The 17,722-nt window shown below is 26.6% G+C and overlaps 1 protein-coding gene across 2 annotated transcripts in view; it reads right to left on the bottom strand.

Moving 5' to 3' along the window:
* LOC101240432 (mediator of RNA polymerase II transcription subunit 12-like protein) overlaps nucleotides 1–17,722 on the bottom strand; it is a 118,031-nt gene that overhangs the window by 18,182 nt on the left and 82,127 nt on the right. For both annotated transcript variants that reach the window (XM_065788741.1, XM_065788742.1), the window contains exons 32-35: nucleotides 8,053–8,121; nucleotides 5,770–6,015; nucleotides 5,030–5,209; nucleotides 4,702–4,960 (exon numbers count right to left, since the gene is read on the bottom strand). In XM_065788741.1, coding sequence (XP_065644813.1) covers nucleotides 4,702–4,960; nucleotides 5,030–5,209; nucleotides 5,770–6,015; nucleotides 8,053–8,121 — 754 coding nt within the window. The remainder of the gene's footprint in view (nucleotides 1–4,701; nucleotides 4,961–5,029; nucleotides 5,210–5,769; nucleotides 6,016–8,052; nucleotides 8,122–17,722) is intronic.

Raw genomic sequence — 17,722 nt, 5'->3', positions numbered from 1 at the left:
AAAGATTGCAAATTATATGAATCAGGAAAGCAAGATGAAGGAAGCGAATTCCAAAGAACTGATGTTCGAGGAAAAAAACTAGACGAATAATATAAAACAAAATATATATTTGTCCGTGTAAGAATACATTTTATCAAATTTAATAAAACTAGTATTAATTATTTTATCTATATACTTAAGTTTTCAAACTATTTTAAAATTAATACTTTTCTTTTTTTTCCCTAAACAGATTTCCCTAATAGACTTTTTCTAGTTGTTTTCTAGTTTTTTTCATGTAGTTTTTTTTTTCACTTTTTCTAGTAGTTCTTAAACATTTTAAGTATTTAAAACTCTTTTACATAATTACTTTTTTATTAATGATAACTTTTACAGATTTAATTAAAAACTGTTTAATTTTTAACATTGCTTTAAACTGTTTGGTGCAGATAGAGTGACAAAAACTCATAGCAATAAACAGCCTAGATAAAATTATTAAAAAAATTCTAATTGTTTAAACAAAAATAAAAAAGGTTCAGAATATATGAGGCGATAATGATGATCTAATGATGTCTTCTTTTTATTTAGGAGTTAGCTATAATAATTTTAATTTTATTTAGCTCTTAAACAAAAATGGACATTGGTCATCTAAATATAATACTCTATAACAAGTAAATATAATATTCTATAACACATGTGCAAAAATCATCATTCCAGAAATAACGCTTAGTTAAAAAAATCTAAACCACTATATAAGACACATTTAAAAATTATCCAGATTGTTAAAAACAAGTCGCACTAATAGAATCTAAAAATTAATTATTTTTGTTTTAATTGTATCACAAATATTTTTTGCGATTTAGTAAAAAATTATACAAATAAACACAGTTAGCTGATTATAGGAGAAAAAATGGAGAGCTTTGACTAAAACTGCAATTTTAGTTTTATTATTATGCATTTATTATTAACCTTTAATCAAAAAAATTCAGCCCAAACATTTTTATAAGCATTTTCTTTAATATGAACACAACTTGTCTCGGCACTTTGGGATCCCTTTAAGTACCTAAAAATATTAAACAGATAAAACCCTTCCCACACAAAACTGTCTTAAACTATCATTTACGAACATTCGAGGTCTTCAAAGTAAATTTTCATCAATTAAATCTTACCTCTTTTAAAAATTCACCAGACCTACTTGCTATTTGTGAGAATTCAATTCTGCTGTTCCATTTTTGGATCTTAGTATTGATGACAATTACCCCTTGATTCACAAAGACTCCAATAGTGAAATGCCTGGACATATACTTATGCATCAATTGACCTACAAGTCGTGTAATCAGGTCAAATCCTATAACCATTTTTTTTGTGCTTCCGCTTAGCACTTCTTTACTCTATTGCCTTTCACATGTTTTTATCATTCTCGTTTTTCTCAAGACTGTGCTCTTATGTTCAAATTTTGATCAAATCAACTGAGCCTTCAGCCATTATTTTTGTTATTGGCGATTTTAATGCTCATCACACTGAATGGTTAGGCTCTAGCCAGAGCCATGGTGTGGCTTTCTGGGGCCTTGTGCTGCAACTTTTTAGGGCCCTTAAAAGTTTTTTTTTTTCAACTTTAATGAATTCACTTTTATTGGGTTTTATTCCTTAAAAAAAAAATACAAAGAAATTATAAATCAATTTTCCAGCTTTTTTGCTTGCAACCACCAGAACAATTGATTCATTGTAATCAATTGTTCTGGTGGTTGCATTTTTTATCAACAGTATCGCTAATCCTGAAAGTCTTTCCTGTGACATTGTAGAATGCCAATAATTTTTAATTAATTTTAGTTTTGAAAGTGATCGATAAGCAGTGGCAATGAGTAATAAAAATATTGAATATATGGCACATACATTTTGAAATAATTCTTCCAAACTCCTTTTTAAAATTAATTGCAAATTCTCTATAATAGTATAATTATCTTCTCAAACATCCACCTCTTCAACATCATTTTCTAAGTGTTTGACCAGATTTGTACAACTAGTTCATTTGTATTCATAATTTTTAGCTTTTTACTATCAAAAAGAAAAGGAAAGCTTGATTTAAAGAATTATTTAATTTAAACCATACTTGCAATGAATCTCATACTTTATAAATTAATTTATTAAAAAAAGATTGTTTAAATTTATCTTCAGCTTGAGTTAGATATCATCACATCATTCAATTGGATCAATTTCTTTGTCTATTAGTTCAATTGGATCAATTTCTTTGTCTATTAGTTCAATTGCTATATCACTAATATTTCTCATTTGCTTTATTTTATGGTCTGTATAATAACAATAGTCTGCCAATATCTTGAGATTAAGCACTCTCTGTTATGGTAAAGGTAAACTAAGTTCTGGTGATTTATCAAGACAATTTCTATTTCTACTTGATAATATTTGAGTATAACAAAAAGACTGTTCAGTGAACTGTGCTATAACATTTACATCTAACGATGTTTCTTGTGCTTCTTTTATAATCTGCTCAAAATTGTTTTTGAAATCATCAAGAGTTCATAGCATAGCCTTTGTATGTTGTAAAGCAATATTAATTGCCATATCTTTTTGCTAAACCAATTGGCTGAAAATTGAAGCTTTGATAACAAGTGATACCAAGTTGTTGCAAGCACAACAAATTCATAAGAATTTATTTGCTTTATTAAAAATGCAGCATGAGTTTTACAATGTGGGTGGCTATTTTTAAGTTCAATTAAAATATAATTTTTTTTATCTGGTATTTCATGGCTTTTATACTTTTAAAGTGATTATCCCATTGAATATTGCTTAGCGCCTATGAATACAAATGAACTAGTTGTACAAATCTTAACTTTTAAATATTTTACTTAAATAGCCCATCACATTGAACTATTGTTCTCAATTGTAGTTAATTCTTTGTTTTAATTTTGTGTTATGTTGTTGTTATTACGGGATTGGGGTAGTGAGAAAAGTCGGTATTATATTCTGGTCGATATTAATGACCAATCACTACCAAAGTTATGATATTGAAATTGAAAGTAAGTTTTTTTGAAAGTCACACTTTCAAAAGTTCGGTATTGAACGGTATCTTTTGAAAGTGTTTGATAGTGTAAACTTAAATTATCGCCACTATCAAAAGAATCAAACACCTCTTTTGGTTAGGCCACCTGCAAGACAAAAAATCTTAAATGATTGTTCATATTTTTTATATGAACAATCATTTAAGATTTTTTGTCTTGTAGGCGATACCCCACCCTCTTGTAGGCAATAACACTCCACCCTTTTGAAATTTTTCAAAAAAAATTAACATTTTTAAATTGGTTTTTATTTCCCCAGAGTCAAAATATGTATCAAGGCTTAATCAAAATTACATTGGTTTTTTTTTAATATTTTATTAATAAAAATAAATATAGTTCAAACTCAAGTCTCCAACACTTGTGAGAAATACAAACACTGAATTTTAAAAAATTCATACAATATAAAAACTTGTTTGACTATTTTTTTTGAAGAATTATAACCAATACTTGAAACAAACAATTAAAAGATCTTGCGATTTAACAGTATTTAAACCCATTAACTTTACAAATGCTCCACTTAATCAACAAAATATCAGTGCCATACATCAATAAACAATTTTGATGAGACAAAAAATGATTTATTGAGCCCCAATTTATTAAAGAATCAGAAAGTGTAAAAAAAATCAAAAGTGTTCTACAGGACTCTATTCAATATTCTCTAAACTATTTAATAAATGCTTAACTTATACTTATTTTGCTCTCAGCTGGAAAATAACATCTGTGGTTCCAATTTTTAGATTCTCAAGAACACTCTGACCCTTCTAACTATCTAGCTTTCTAACATTCAATACGAATTTTGGTCCTTTTGTCTACAGCTCACTTGTTTACAGATATAACAGAAAGTTTTTTTCATGCATTAGATGGTGGTGGTGAGGCTAGAGCTATATGCTGTTGTCACTCTCTCCCATTTTCATGCTTTCTCTACAGTTTAAAGTCTTCTGTCAATCATTTTCTTTCTCTTTAACAATATTCTTTGTAAATAAATTTTCAAATCAAAGTTTTTTTCAAAATTAGGGCAACAAAAAACTTTTTGTTGCCATACTAACATTTAGGAAACATTCAGAATCAAAATAAATATTTGTTTTCGGCCTCCACCTACCCTCACACACACACACACATACTTTATTTGTATGCTGTGCCCCATAATCTGTTTTTCAGGAAGCAAGAGGGACTATAAACTTAAGTTATTGTGCCCATTGTGACTACAGCTTAAATTTTAAAAAATATAAAAAACCACTAAAGGTCTTTACTGTAATTTTAAACTGTTTACATCAATTTATGTTACTTTTCATTAAGAAAAAATCAATATTTGTGTATAAGCTAATATATTCATATAAATGGATATAGATATACATATCTGGTACCCCTGGTATCCAGTTGGATATGTAAAACTAATATCCGGTACACTTCTACTTTATAATAAATACTACCTGCCCTAACCTAAACCTTCAATTAATGTGAACCCTTGTTACTGAATGATATTCTATGTCACTGACATAAAACATCACTGATGGTTTATGCAATGTTAGTTCATTTTATGTGCTTAAGTATGCAATATGATATATAACTTTTATATTTCTGATATTCTTTCTATCATTATTCTATATAATAATATAACAAAGACTTAATAATAAACTTTTTGAATAATTACCAACAGTAGGGGTACATGGTGTAGATGGTTGACTTTGTATATCATTTTCCTCTTCAATATTGATATTAACATAATAACTGAGTGGCTTTGTTTGTTGATGAGTATGATGGATCAGCTGAGAAACTTCATCCATATAATGAAGTGTTTGCTTTTCAACACGAACAGCCCCAAACATAGAAAACGCTAATGGAGCAGGATGTTTTGAATCTTCTAATAGTTCCCAAGGATTAACATATTGAGAACCAGTTATTATAAGACCCTGCCAAGAAATAATTAAAGTTATTAAATATTTACAAGCTATCAAAGCCAACTAAAGTTTTCAGTTTACCTGTTCTAATTGAGTATCTGAGTGATCAGATTTATTAAGAGGAGTTGATGCATTTCCTTGTGAAACATCTAGAGAATGAACAGGTTCTGAAGTGACTACTTCACACATTGCTGTATGCAGTGGCAAAAGCTCCTCACAGTAAACTGTGACTTCTGTAATAGGTCGGCTTGTAATTTCCTTCTAAAATAAGAAAATTTTTTTTCATTACTTTTTATAGCATATTTATTTGTAACTATTTTAATTTGCAGAGATTTTGGATTGATTTGTTTACTTCTTTTGTGTAACACCTGAATAAGTAAATTTGTTAAAGATTATATTATCACATTATATAGTTCTGAATAAATAAGAATATTACATTTATTTTATTTCCCACATTTGTTTATTACAGTTTAGTATTTAAAACATTATAACCAGTAGATTTACTAAGGATTAAATTATAACCAGTAGATTTACGAAGAATTTACTTTTTATGACCAAGGTAATGTTCAAGCTGATAATATCAAAGTAATGTTTGATCTAATGTTTGAATTAAAGCAAACCAAAAAAAAACTTTTAACTAATAACGTTCAATGGCGATATTAATTAAAGCAACTATTATAATATATTATGTATAATAGTATTAAAAATAAATGATTTGTTTAAAATATTAAATGCTTCAAACCTTTAAACTATATATATAATAAGAGATAAATAAACATAAGAGATAAATAATAAAATGTATTTAAATAAATAAAACACACCCGTAATCGTCTAACAACACTTGAAAATTTTGCATTGTCATTGTTAGGGGTTTGTTGTGTAACTGCATTTTCAAACAACTGTTGTGATTGCAATAATAAAACCACCATGTCTGTAATATTAATAAACATTGAACCTGCTTCTTCTTGTTTTGGAACTATGTCAGAAACAAGAAGCTGAAACAAGACTACTGTCCACTCCAAAATAATGTTACTTTTCTCCAAAATAGTATCAAATAATATTCCAATCTTAAAAATAAAACATTTTAAATTTTATCTTTTAATCGAGAAAAAAAAAGAAAGAAAAATGTAAATATTAATTCTCCTATTCAGATTTTTTTTTTTTTAAAGAAATTTCATTTTGAAAAGAAATTTATGTTATGAAAAAAATAAAGTGTATAGCAAATTTTCAAAATTTAAAAATAATAATTTGATAAAACATCTATTAATACTAAATAATAATAAAATAAGCAAAAAAGAAAAAATAAAGTGACTGGTAACTAACTGGTAAGTTTTTAAGATTGACAAAATTTTTTCAATCCTAAAAAAATGAACTTTTAAAAGTAATGTTTAAATTTCTTACAAAATTTTCACAAAGAAAATTCTTATTGTAATAAATCACAAGTTAATGCACGCTAATTTTTTTTTAATATGAAATTTAAAATGTTTACTATTTTTTTGATCAATGACTTGTTTTCTCAAATTAGTTACAAAAGATTTTTTTGTTCTTACATTAACAAAAAATATTGTTTATATAGGACATTTACAGACGATAATCTCCTAATAATTTAAAACCACAACATTTTTGAAATAAATTACAACTGCAAATATAAAACTTTTATTAATATTATACAAAACAATCAAGCTAGATATAAAATGCATTAAAAAAAATTACTTATAATGGATGAAACACTAGACTTAAAAGTAGTAATATCTGAAACATAATACCACAACCACAAATACATTGAAAAATTCCATCAACCAAATGTAATAAATCAAACACCAAAGTGCCAAAAAATGTTTTAAGTAACGTAAGAAAGATAAATATTACAAAAAAATTACAAGCAAAAATAGCAAAACAAAATTTGTAACCACAAAAAATTGCTAAAATATAAAATACAAAACACAGAAAATACAGAATTATTTAAAGACATTTGAAATATGATACAACCCAACATAAACTGCATAGATTAAAATGTCATAAAAACAACAAACAAATAACCCTGATTTTAAAACATAAAACACAAAGTCATACAAAATATTTATTAACTTTAAATGAGCAATTGTCATGACAAATATTGTCTTGAAAATAAATACCTGTTAATTAACAAATGTGACAACATTGATTCATACTCAAAATAAATATCTGATAATTAATAACAAAATACTGTAACAACATTATTTTCAAAATGTTTTTAATCAATCTTCAAATAATCATTTAAAATCTAAACTTTAATCTTTAATCCAGACACTTTTCAGACAAAAAACAATAAAGAAGAATGTAATAAATTATAAAGAAGAATGTAATAAATGTAGATACTGTCAACTCAAATTTAAGTACAACATTATCAATGACATTTTGTGTTACTAAAATACATACACACATACACACATTAGATAAAAACAAATAAATGATAAATTTTTAATAGAAATAAAAAAAAAAAAGTATATATTTCTGTTTCTGTATATATATATACATACATATATATATATATATATATATATATATATATATATATATATATATATGTATATATATATATATATACCTTATAATAAAAAATATATATACATATATATATATATATATATATATATATATATATATATATATATATATATATATATATATATATAATAAAAATGCAATTTAATAATGTAACCAATTTTTTAAAAATATAAAAGAACCCATAATGTTAAAAGGAACTAGATTGAAATTGTCATTTTTACATGGTTCATTTGTTTATTAATAGTGGGTTTGTCCCACTCTATGTACTTGCTTTCTTTGAGTTTTAATATAAATTTGTTGGATGCCGAACCCAAAATTAAAAAATTAGCATGATTAAAACTATTATCATGCTAATTTTTTAATATTGGATTCAGCCTCCTACAAATTTATATTAAAACTCAAAGAAAGCAATTACGTAGAGTGGGAAAAACCCACTATTAATAAACAAATGAACCACGTAAAAATGACAATTACAATCTAGTTCATTTTAACATTTCTTTATAATGGTTCTTTTATCTTTTTAAAACATTTGTTACATTATTATTAACTGTAAATACCACATTCAATCTGAAATTTAATCCTTCAAGTAATGATTTGTACTCTTCTGGTGCTAAATCAAATTTTTCCTAATGAATAAAAAAAGAACTGCTATTTAAAAATATACATGAAATTCAAAGCAAAAGAAAAATCTTTATATAATTTTAGTTATTAAGCAGATAATAAGTCAACTATTTTTATGCTTTAGGAAAAAAACTCATTTAAACATTATTGGATTACAACCAGAGAAAGGCACTAATGACAGAATAGAGCTTGTATTTGCCCAGATCTCGATATATAATCATCATCATCATTGATCTTTTTTACAAGATTTTGTTCATTTAAAATTTATTTTGGTGTGCATTAATTGTTTTTGACAAACCTGACATGCCAACCTAAGACATATGCAGACAAAGAGTAAAAATATTTCAACAAGGGAATAAACTAGTAACAGATGTAATCAAATAATCCCTCTCTTTAATGAAGAAGATTTGGTATTAATCAAATCAAGTAATGAATAATAATTTGTACTTTTCTGGTGCTAAATCAGACTTTTCTTAATAAATACAATACATAAAATAAATAAGCACAATTAATGCATGTATATATAAATATACATATATATATATATATATATATATATATATATATATATATATATATATATATATGTATACATATAATTATATATGTATGTATATATATATATTTATATATATATATATATATATATAATCTAATGTTTCAAATACAATGTTCCAAAATGTAACTGCCGGTGTCATGAAATAAATTAACTCCCGTTGCGTAAAAAATTACTCGGGGAGTTAATCTATTTCGAAATAGATTAACTCCCCTTGAAATAAATTAACCCCTGTCGGCGAAACAAATTAACTCCCCATAATATATTAACTCCCTTGGAACAACTTATACGAATTACAAAAAAAGTTTTAACTTGATGTTTTCCAAATGTGTTATTTTTAAATCTGTTAATTAGTTATTGATATGGATATAAATTATATTTCTACGATTATAATATCATATGTTAATAGTGGCAATATATATATATATATATATATATATATATATATATATATATATATATATATATATATATATATATATATATATATATATATATATATATATATATATATATATATATATAGGGGAAGTGGGGGCATAACAGCCCCCGTAATGTATAGATTAATGGAGTATGAAAATAAAAACGGCATACGCTTTTTTAACAGTGTATTTTGATAAACACATCATTAAGCTTTAAATTGCTGCAATTAAGAAAAAAATAAAACGGTTTTTGAAAATGTTATAACACAAAAATTAGACTTAGCAAAAAAAGCGGTTTTTTAGGGTGCGGTTGTGCCCTATAGAGAGGCACAACCGCACCCTAAAATATATATATATATACTACTGTGATCAAAAAGTAAGGTGAATTTTTTTATAAAATGAAAAATCTTTATTTATTCTTCCAAATCTGTATCGTCCCCCTCAAAATAATCCCCCCCAGCCCCAATGCACAATTGCCAACGTTTTTTCCAGTCTTCGAAGCATGCCGAAAAGTCCTCGGTAGGGATAGCCTTCAATGCGCGTGCCGATTCACGTTGGATCTCTTCAATGGACTCAAAACGATTTCCCCGGAGTGGTCTCTTGAGCTTTGGGAACAGCCAGAAGTCACACGGTGCCAAGTTGGGCAAATACGGTGGTTGTGGAGCAACATGGGTAGAGTTTTTGGCGAAAAACTCACGAAGAACCAGTGCTGTGTGCGAAGGCGCATTATCGTGGTGCAAAATCCAAGAGTTATTGGCCCATAATTCCGGTCTCTTTTTGCGAATAGCTTCACGCAACGTCGCATAACGCTTAAATAATATTCCTTGTTGACAGTTTGGCCAGTTGGAAGGAATTCGTAGTGCACGACACCACAATAATCAAAGAAAACAGTCAACATGACCTTGATTTTTGAGCGACTTTGACGTGGTTGCTTCGGTCTCGGCTCGCCTTTTTCACGGTATTCACTCGATTGGTCGGTTGTTTCAGAGTCGTATGCGTAGACCCAAGTCTCATTGCCAGTAATAATTTGTTTGCAGACGTCTTGATAGTCAGAAAGCATTGCTTCACACGTTTTAACGCGACGCTCTTTTTCAAAGAAATTGAGAAATTTCGGCACCAAACGTGATTTGAGTCTTCTGAGGCCCAAATGATCCTTCAAAATCGCTTGCACCGACCCAAATGATATTCCAACCATGTCAACAAGGTCTCGAATGGTTAACCGACGATTTGCAAGCACCAATTCTTTGATTTTGTTGATGTGGCGATCATCAATCGAAGTCGATGGTCGTCCGGAGCGTTCCAAGTCATCAACACGTTCACGGCCTTCTTTGAAGTCTTTGTACCACTTGTAAACATTTTTTTGAGACATAGTCTCTTCACCGAAGGCCTTTTGCAACATTCGATACTATTCAGCAGCAGAAATATCATTCCGCAAACAAAATTTAATAGCACTTCTTTGCTTAACAAAATTAGACATTGTGAAAATCGCCGAATGCACTTTTGGTACTTCAGAAACAAGCGTAAACAAAAAAAAATAATTATGAGTTTGACATGTAATTTGGCGCAAATGTTAATGACATTCCTACCAACTTAAAAATAAAAAAGATTGGACGATTCGAATAAGGCGGGAAGTTTAAATTAAAAATTCACCTTACTTTTTGATCACAGTAGTATATACATATATGTATATATATATATATATATACATATATGTATATATATATATATATATATATATATATATATATATATATATATATATATATATATATATATATATAATATATATATATATATATATAATTAATTAGTTAAAAACACTTATCTAACTTTTATCTTCGCCTTGAAGTTTCACCATTGCTGGATCATCAGGAAGAGAACTCTTCCTGATGATCCAGCAATGGTGAAACTTCAAGTCGAAGATAAAAGTTAGATAAGTGTTTTTTACTAATTAATTATTGCTCTGTTCTTTAAGAACATTGAGCACTCTATTTGTAAAATACACTAACATAATTTACATATATATATATATATACATATATGTATATGTATATATATATATATATATATATATATATATATATATATATATATATATATATATATATATATATATATATATATATATATACATATATATATATATATATATATATATATATATATATATATATATATATATATATATATATATATATATATATATATTAGTAGAAAATCACTTAACAAAAATTTTTTCAAGTTTCTGATTCAGAGCAAGATGTCAGGGATAATTCTTGCAGTGAAATAGTTGGTGTTTGAGACTTGGTAGTTAGATTTGGTGTTGCTGAATCCATCTCAGGAAATGACCTGTTGGTTGTTTCTGAAGGCTCAAACATCCAATCATCAAAAACTTCAGGATTAAGTGGACTTATTCCTGTCTTTCTGAAACAATTTACAGCTGTCAACATGTTTGCAGATTTCATATAAGCTATTCCAAATAGTTCTGGAATCTGATATCCGGTCACAACTCTAGTATAATGTGTACACAGCCAAATACGAACTTCGTTCGAATAGTTGCTACTAAATGGTGCCATTAAGGAGACATCTAGCGGCTGCAGATGGTGTGAACAATGCAGTGGAAAGTAAATAACAGTAACACGATTTTCACGTGCTTTCATTATGAACTCTATATTTTTTGTATGTGTTGCATGAACATCTAATAATAGCAGTACAGGTCTTTTTTTGGATGGCTTTACAAAGGACAGAAAATGGTCAAACCACTTCAAAAATATATCTGTTTGCATCCAACCACTAGGGTGATATGATGCAATAGTACCCGGAGGAGCTTTTTCGATAATATTAACATTCTTGGGAGCTCTGACATGGGGGAAAATAATCAAGGGGGCACGTATATACCAGAGGCACTCATACACATTTTGATTGTTATGATTTTCCCTCGTTCAGCTGATGTTCCAACTTGTTTTTTACTCATCTTAGCAATTACTTTTGACACTTTTTTTGGTACTGAAGAAATTCCTGTCTTGTTAACATTATATATATTATTTGGAGTTATGTTATTTTCATCTATGCTTTTAGTCAATAGTTCAAAATTTTATTCACAGCAGGTCGGTTAAATCCCATTGGTCTAGCTCCAGAAGTTCCCTCTGGTATACCCAAAGAAATAACAGGATTGTGTTTTAAAAAGCTTTCTGCCCACTGGTAGCCTGCCATTCCTGATTTTTTGTTAAAGCTATGTGACATCTTGTTCTTTTCAGCTAGCTGAAATGCCAATTCTCTCAAATCTTTCATTGTAACTGGAAACAAGCAACTCTCTAGAAAAATTAGATGTTTAGCTTTACTCTTGTTCAAGGTTAAAAACTGATTTAAAATTCCCAAGTTTTTTTACTGAACAACTACATAGTTCTAAACTCCCTTGCTGAAGTCTTTTTATACTGTCTTGCAGTGTCGTTGTTGGGATACAAAACATTAACGATGCCTTCTTATACCCCATTTCCTTCTTTATTACTGGTTCAATAGCTGCTATCATTGAATTTTCTTCCCATGTATGTATATTTATACATACATATATATATATATATATATATATATATATATATATATATATATATATATATATATATATATATATATATATATATGTATGTATAAATATACATATATATATATATATATATATATATATATAATATATATATATATATATATATGTATGTACATGTACATACATATATATATATATATATATATATATATATATATATATATATATATATATATATACTTTTATATATATATATATATATATACTTTTATAATATATATATATATATATATATATATATATATATATATAATATATATATATATATATAATAGAGTTTATATAGCTAACTAGTATATATTAATACACACACACACACACACATATATATATGTATATATATATATATATATATATATATATATATATATATATATATATACAGTCGTCCCCCGGTTAACGAACTTAATTCGGAGTACGAACTAGTTCGTTATCCGAAAAGTTCGTTAACCGAAACGCGTTTTCCCATAGGCCGCCATTAAAAAATTTTTAATTGGTGGATTTTGCCGAAATAATGGGGGAAAAAATTCAAAAAATTGTCCAACTTGATAAATAAAATAGGCAAAGGTGAAATGATTGAAACCTGAGATTTATGCACTTTTAAAAATTGAAACAAATTGAAATTGTGCATGAAAATTGCTTGTCAAAGTTTTAGAAAAAACTAAAAATTGAACATGAACATTGCTTATCAAAAAATGAAAATTCAACAAGAAAATTGCTTGTCAAATTTTTACCAAAAAATTGAGAATTGAACTTGAAAAATGCTTGTCAAAATTTTACGAAAAAATTGAAAATTGAACATGAAAAATCCTTGTCAAATTTTTTACCAAAAAATTGAAAATTGAACTTGAAAGAAAATTCAACAAGAAAATTGGTTCGTTAACCGAGTTCCGGTTCGTTAACCGGGGGAGGATTTTGGGCAAACTTTCGGTTCGTTAACCGAAAGTTCGCTAACAGGGGGGTTCGTTAACCGGGGGACGACTGTATATATATATATATATATATATATATATATATATATATATAGAGAGAGAGAGAGAGAGAGAGAGAGAGTAAGAGAGAGAGAGAGAGAGAGAGAGTATAGTATAGTTACTATACTATACTATAGTATAGATACAAACTCTATAACCTTAGACATTATTAGCAAAAGAGAATGGTTTTGAAGTATTAGTATCAAAACAATAGCATTAGTAGATCAAAACAATAGTTATATATAACACGAACTTCTACTAATACTATTATTCTACTAATACTATTGTTTTGATCTCCTTTTTATATATAATATAAAGGCTTGTCAAAAATAAACAGTTATAAAGTAGTTTTATTCAACGCTCACTAAATATTTATATATTATATATTTTAATATATATAATACTAGATATATTTTAAAAAAATTTTAAAATAGAATACTTACACAATTTTGTAGTTATAATTATAAGTTAAATTATTTAAAACGCGTATTATAGGGGGTTAATTTATTTCAGTGGGGGTTAGAAATACTTAAGCCCCCGGTTAATCCATTTCGCTATATTTTAAAATAATTTAACTCCCGGGGTTAATTTATTTCGAAATAGATTAACCGGGGAGTTAAAATGTTTTAACCGGGAGTTAACTTTTTGGGGAGTTAATCTATTTCGCGTCACCGGCAACCTTCACAATGTCCTATGCAAGGTATGTGTCTTAATAAAAATATAACTTATGTCTGCAATGTAAAAACATCACCCCAGGATAGTGACTTAAATTATATTGGTTTAATGAAGCACACCTTTTAAGATTGCTGGTACAAACATAAAAACTTTTAATACAAAAGTAAAGCTAATACCGAAGAACTTTCTAAATATATCTGGAAAATGAAAAAAAAGGGATTCTCAAATCCTATTCTTAAATGGAAGATTATTGATAGGGCAGAACAATTTAAACCTGGAGGAAAGTTATGTAACCTTTGTTTAACCAAAAAAATACCATACCATTATGTCATCCTTGAAACTATTGAATAAACGAAATGAATTAATATCAAAATGTCGCCACAAAAACAAATTTGTTATCTGCAAATTTAACATCATCTAAGCTAACAATGTATTGTATTTTTGTATATAATTTTTTTGTTGCTATGATTCTTTGTAACATCTGATGATTGCATAAAGCATGAAACTCTGAGTTATGTTTCAAATTTAATTGTATTTTATTATTATTCTAATATAATATATATCTGCTCTAGAGATATGTATGTATATATATATATATATATATATATATATATATATATATATATATATATATATATATATATATATATATATATATATATATATATATATATATATATATATATGTAAATTATGTTAGTGTATTTTACAAATAGAGTGCTCAATGTTCTTAAAGAACAGAGCAATAATAAATTAGTAAAAAACACTTATCTAACTTTTATCTTCTACTTTAAGTTTCACCATTGCTGGATCATCAGGAGTAGAAGATAGAAGTTAGATAAGTGTTTTTTACTAATTTATATATATATATATATATATATATATATATATATATATATATATATATATATATATATATATATATATATATATATATATATATATATATATACTATATATATATATATATATATATACTATATATATACTATATATATATAATAATATATAATATGATATATTATAATAATATATTATATATATATATATAATATATATTTATATAATATATATATATAATATATCTATATATATAATATATATATATATATAATATAATATAATAAATATATAATAATATAATATATATATATATATATATAATATAATATAATAAATATATAATAATATAATATATATATATATATATATATATATATATGTATATATATAATTTATAAGCAATATATATGAGAAACTTAATGCTCATTTGTATATGATTACACAGAACTTAGGTCATTTAGTATAAAAACGTGCTGAGAGACTCTTTCTCACCATTATCTTGGTTTTAATTTTAGCATTAAAACTAAGATAATGGTGAGAAAGAGTCTCTCAGCACTTTTTTATATTAAAAAGTATTTTTTTAAAAAACTTTTTTAAATGTATGAATATGTAACTAATGTAAATTTATAACAATATGTCATTTACATTTAATGTAAAAGATCCATTTGTATAGCATTATGTACAACGCCTATAAGTGTAAATGTCAGTAGTTTAAGTTTAATTTGCAGGTTGTTTATGGAACAGTCATGTATAATATATGTAAAATATGAGATAAATTTTAAAAATATTTTAAGAATTACAAGTCTTTTTTGCCTAAATTGTTTTGTTTTGTATTAAGAAAAGCAGCAAGATGCAGAAAAAACTAAAAAATGTTTTTTTGGTTAGTTGTGAATTTGAACCCACAAAAAAGTTTAGACAGTGACACTGAGGTCAGCACACTAGGCCATTGAGCTACTTAAGATGTATTACTTTTAAAAAAGTAACTTAAAAACTTTTTTATGTTAATGTAATAACAAAACTTATTAAGCGGGTACTCTAAATAAGCCCAACTATATTGCATAGGAATTTATTGAAAAAATATTTAAGAACCACAAACATCTGTACGAGTAAACAGCAGTTTTACTGAAAGTAAGTAAATCAAATTTGTGGATCATATATATAAGGATCATGTATGATATAAGAATACAAGAAAACTTTTAAAGTCTTTCTAACAGTTAAAAGACTTTCTGCTTAAACTGTTTTGTTTTAAATTTTGTACTTATGTTATTGTAATTTATAAAAACCGGTAAAAAACAAAGAAAATATTTTTCTGTGAAGGATTTGAACCTATAATGACTTTTACCTGCTCCGCACTAATAATATTCAAGTTAAGGAATTAAATAAAAATCTTCTATAAAAATTTAGAATGATAGTTATTAACTCTCTCCCCTTCTTTGACACTTCTACTTTGACATCAAAATTTATGTCATGAGTTAATATTTATTTGTCATAATTTAATAATTCGCCAAAATGGTTATTAAAAACAGCATAATTGGAAGATTTTGTTGAAAGTTTAATGCAGAAAAGTAGCTACAGGAAATATCTAACAGATAGAGTTAATTTAACTAGCTCCATGTGACCCTTTTTCCGTATTTTTTTTACTTTGTAAAAAAATATAGTATATTGTCAGGAGAAATGCCATGCAATTTTCATCTATTTTAAAGACAATTTTCTTTCTTGAACTAACAAGATCTTAAATTCAGACTTTGTCTATCAGAGTAAACAAGTGGGGTAAGATAAGAAAAAATGGAATACAAAGAATCTCTTAAACAATATAGTTTTTAAAACTTTAACTTAAGTACAACCTAAAAAACAAAACACCCCCAAAAGAAAAAAGGAACATAATTTGGTTTAACCCGCCTTACAATAAAAGCGTTTCTACCAAATAAAACTTACAATAAAACGGTCTCTTGGCCAAATTTTTTGCAATTAATAGATAAGCATTTTCCACCTTCAAACCCATTGCCAAAACTATTTAATCGAAACACCACAAAGGTTTGCTACAGCTGTTCAAATAGCATTTTAAAAATCATAAAAAGTCACAGCAAAAAAGCACAACTGAAAATTTTCCTTTTAAATGCAAACCAAAAGAAATCTGCCTGTTAAATAAATACTGTAGAGCGAAAAATATTATTTACAAATGAATAACATCTTCCCCAAACATGCCCAGTAAAACATAGATTGGTTTATCAGAGGGCGTGTGAAAAAAAGATATGCAGCTCATAAGCAATCATTTAAAAATAACAAATTGAGAATTATAGAGATAAAGAATAGAATTTGGAGTAAGAAAGTGACGAGCACGATAAAGAGGTGCAACCTTAGCAGATGCTAATTTTGCAACCAATTTGGTATATGGTTTCCAAGAAAAAACAAAAGTGTTAATATTAGAAGATGAAAGGTAGTTGACTCATCGAGCACATCACCGTTCATAAGTATAGGAAGTTCTAGATAATTGCGATAACGATTAACTGAAAAAAATTGAGTTTTATCTGAGTT

Source organism: Hydra vulgaris, chromosome 01 (genome assembly GCF_038396675.1).
Source record: "Hydra vulgaris chromosome 01, alternate assembly HydraT2T_AEP".
NCBI lineage: Eukaryota > Metazoa > Cnidaria > Hydrozoa > Anthoathecata > Hydridae > Hydra > Hydra vulgaris.
Note: the sequence above shows the minus strand (reverse complement) of the source record. Positions and strands in the feature narration are given on the sequence as shown.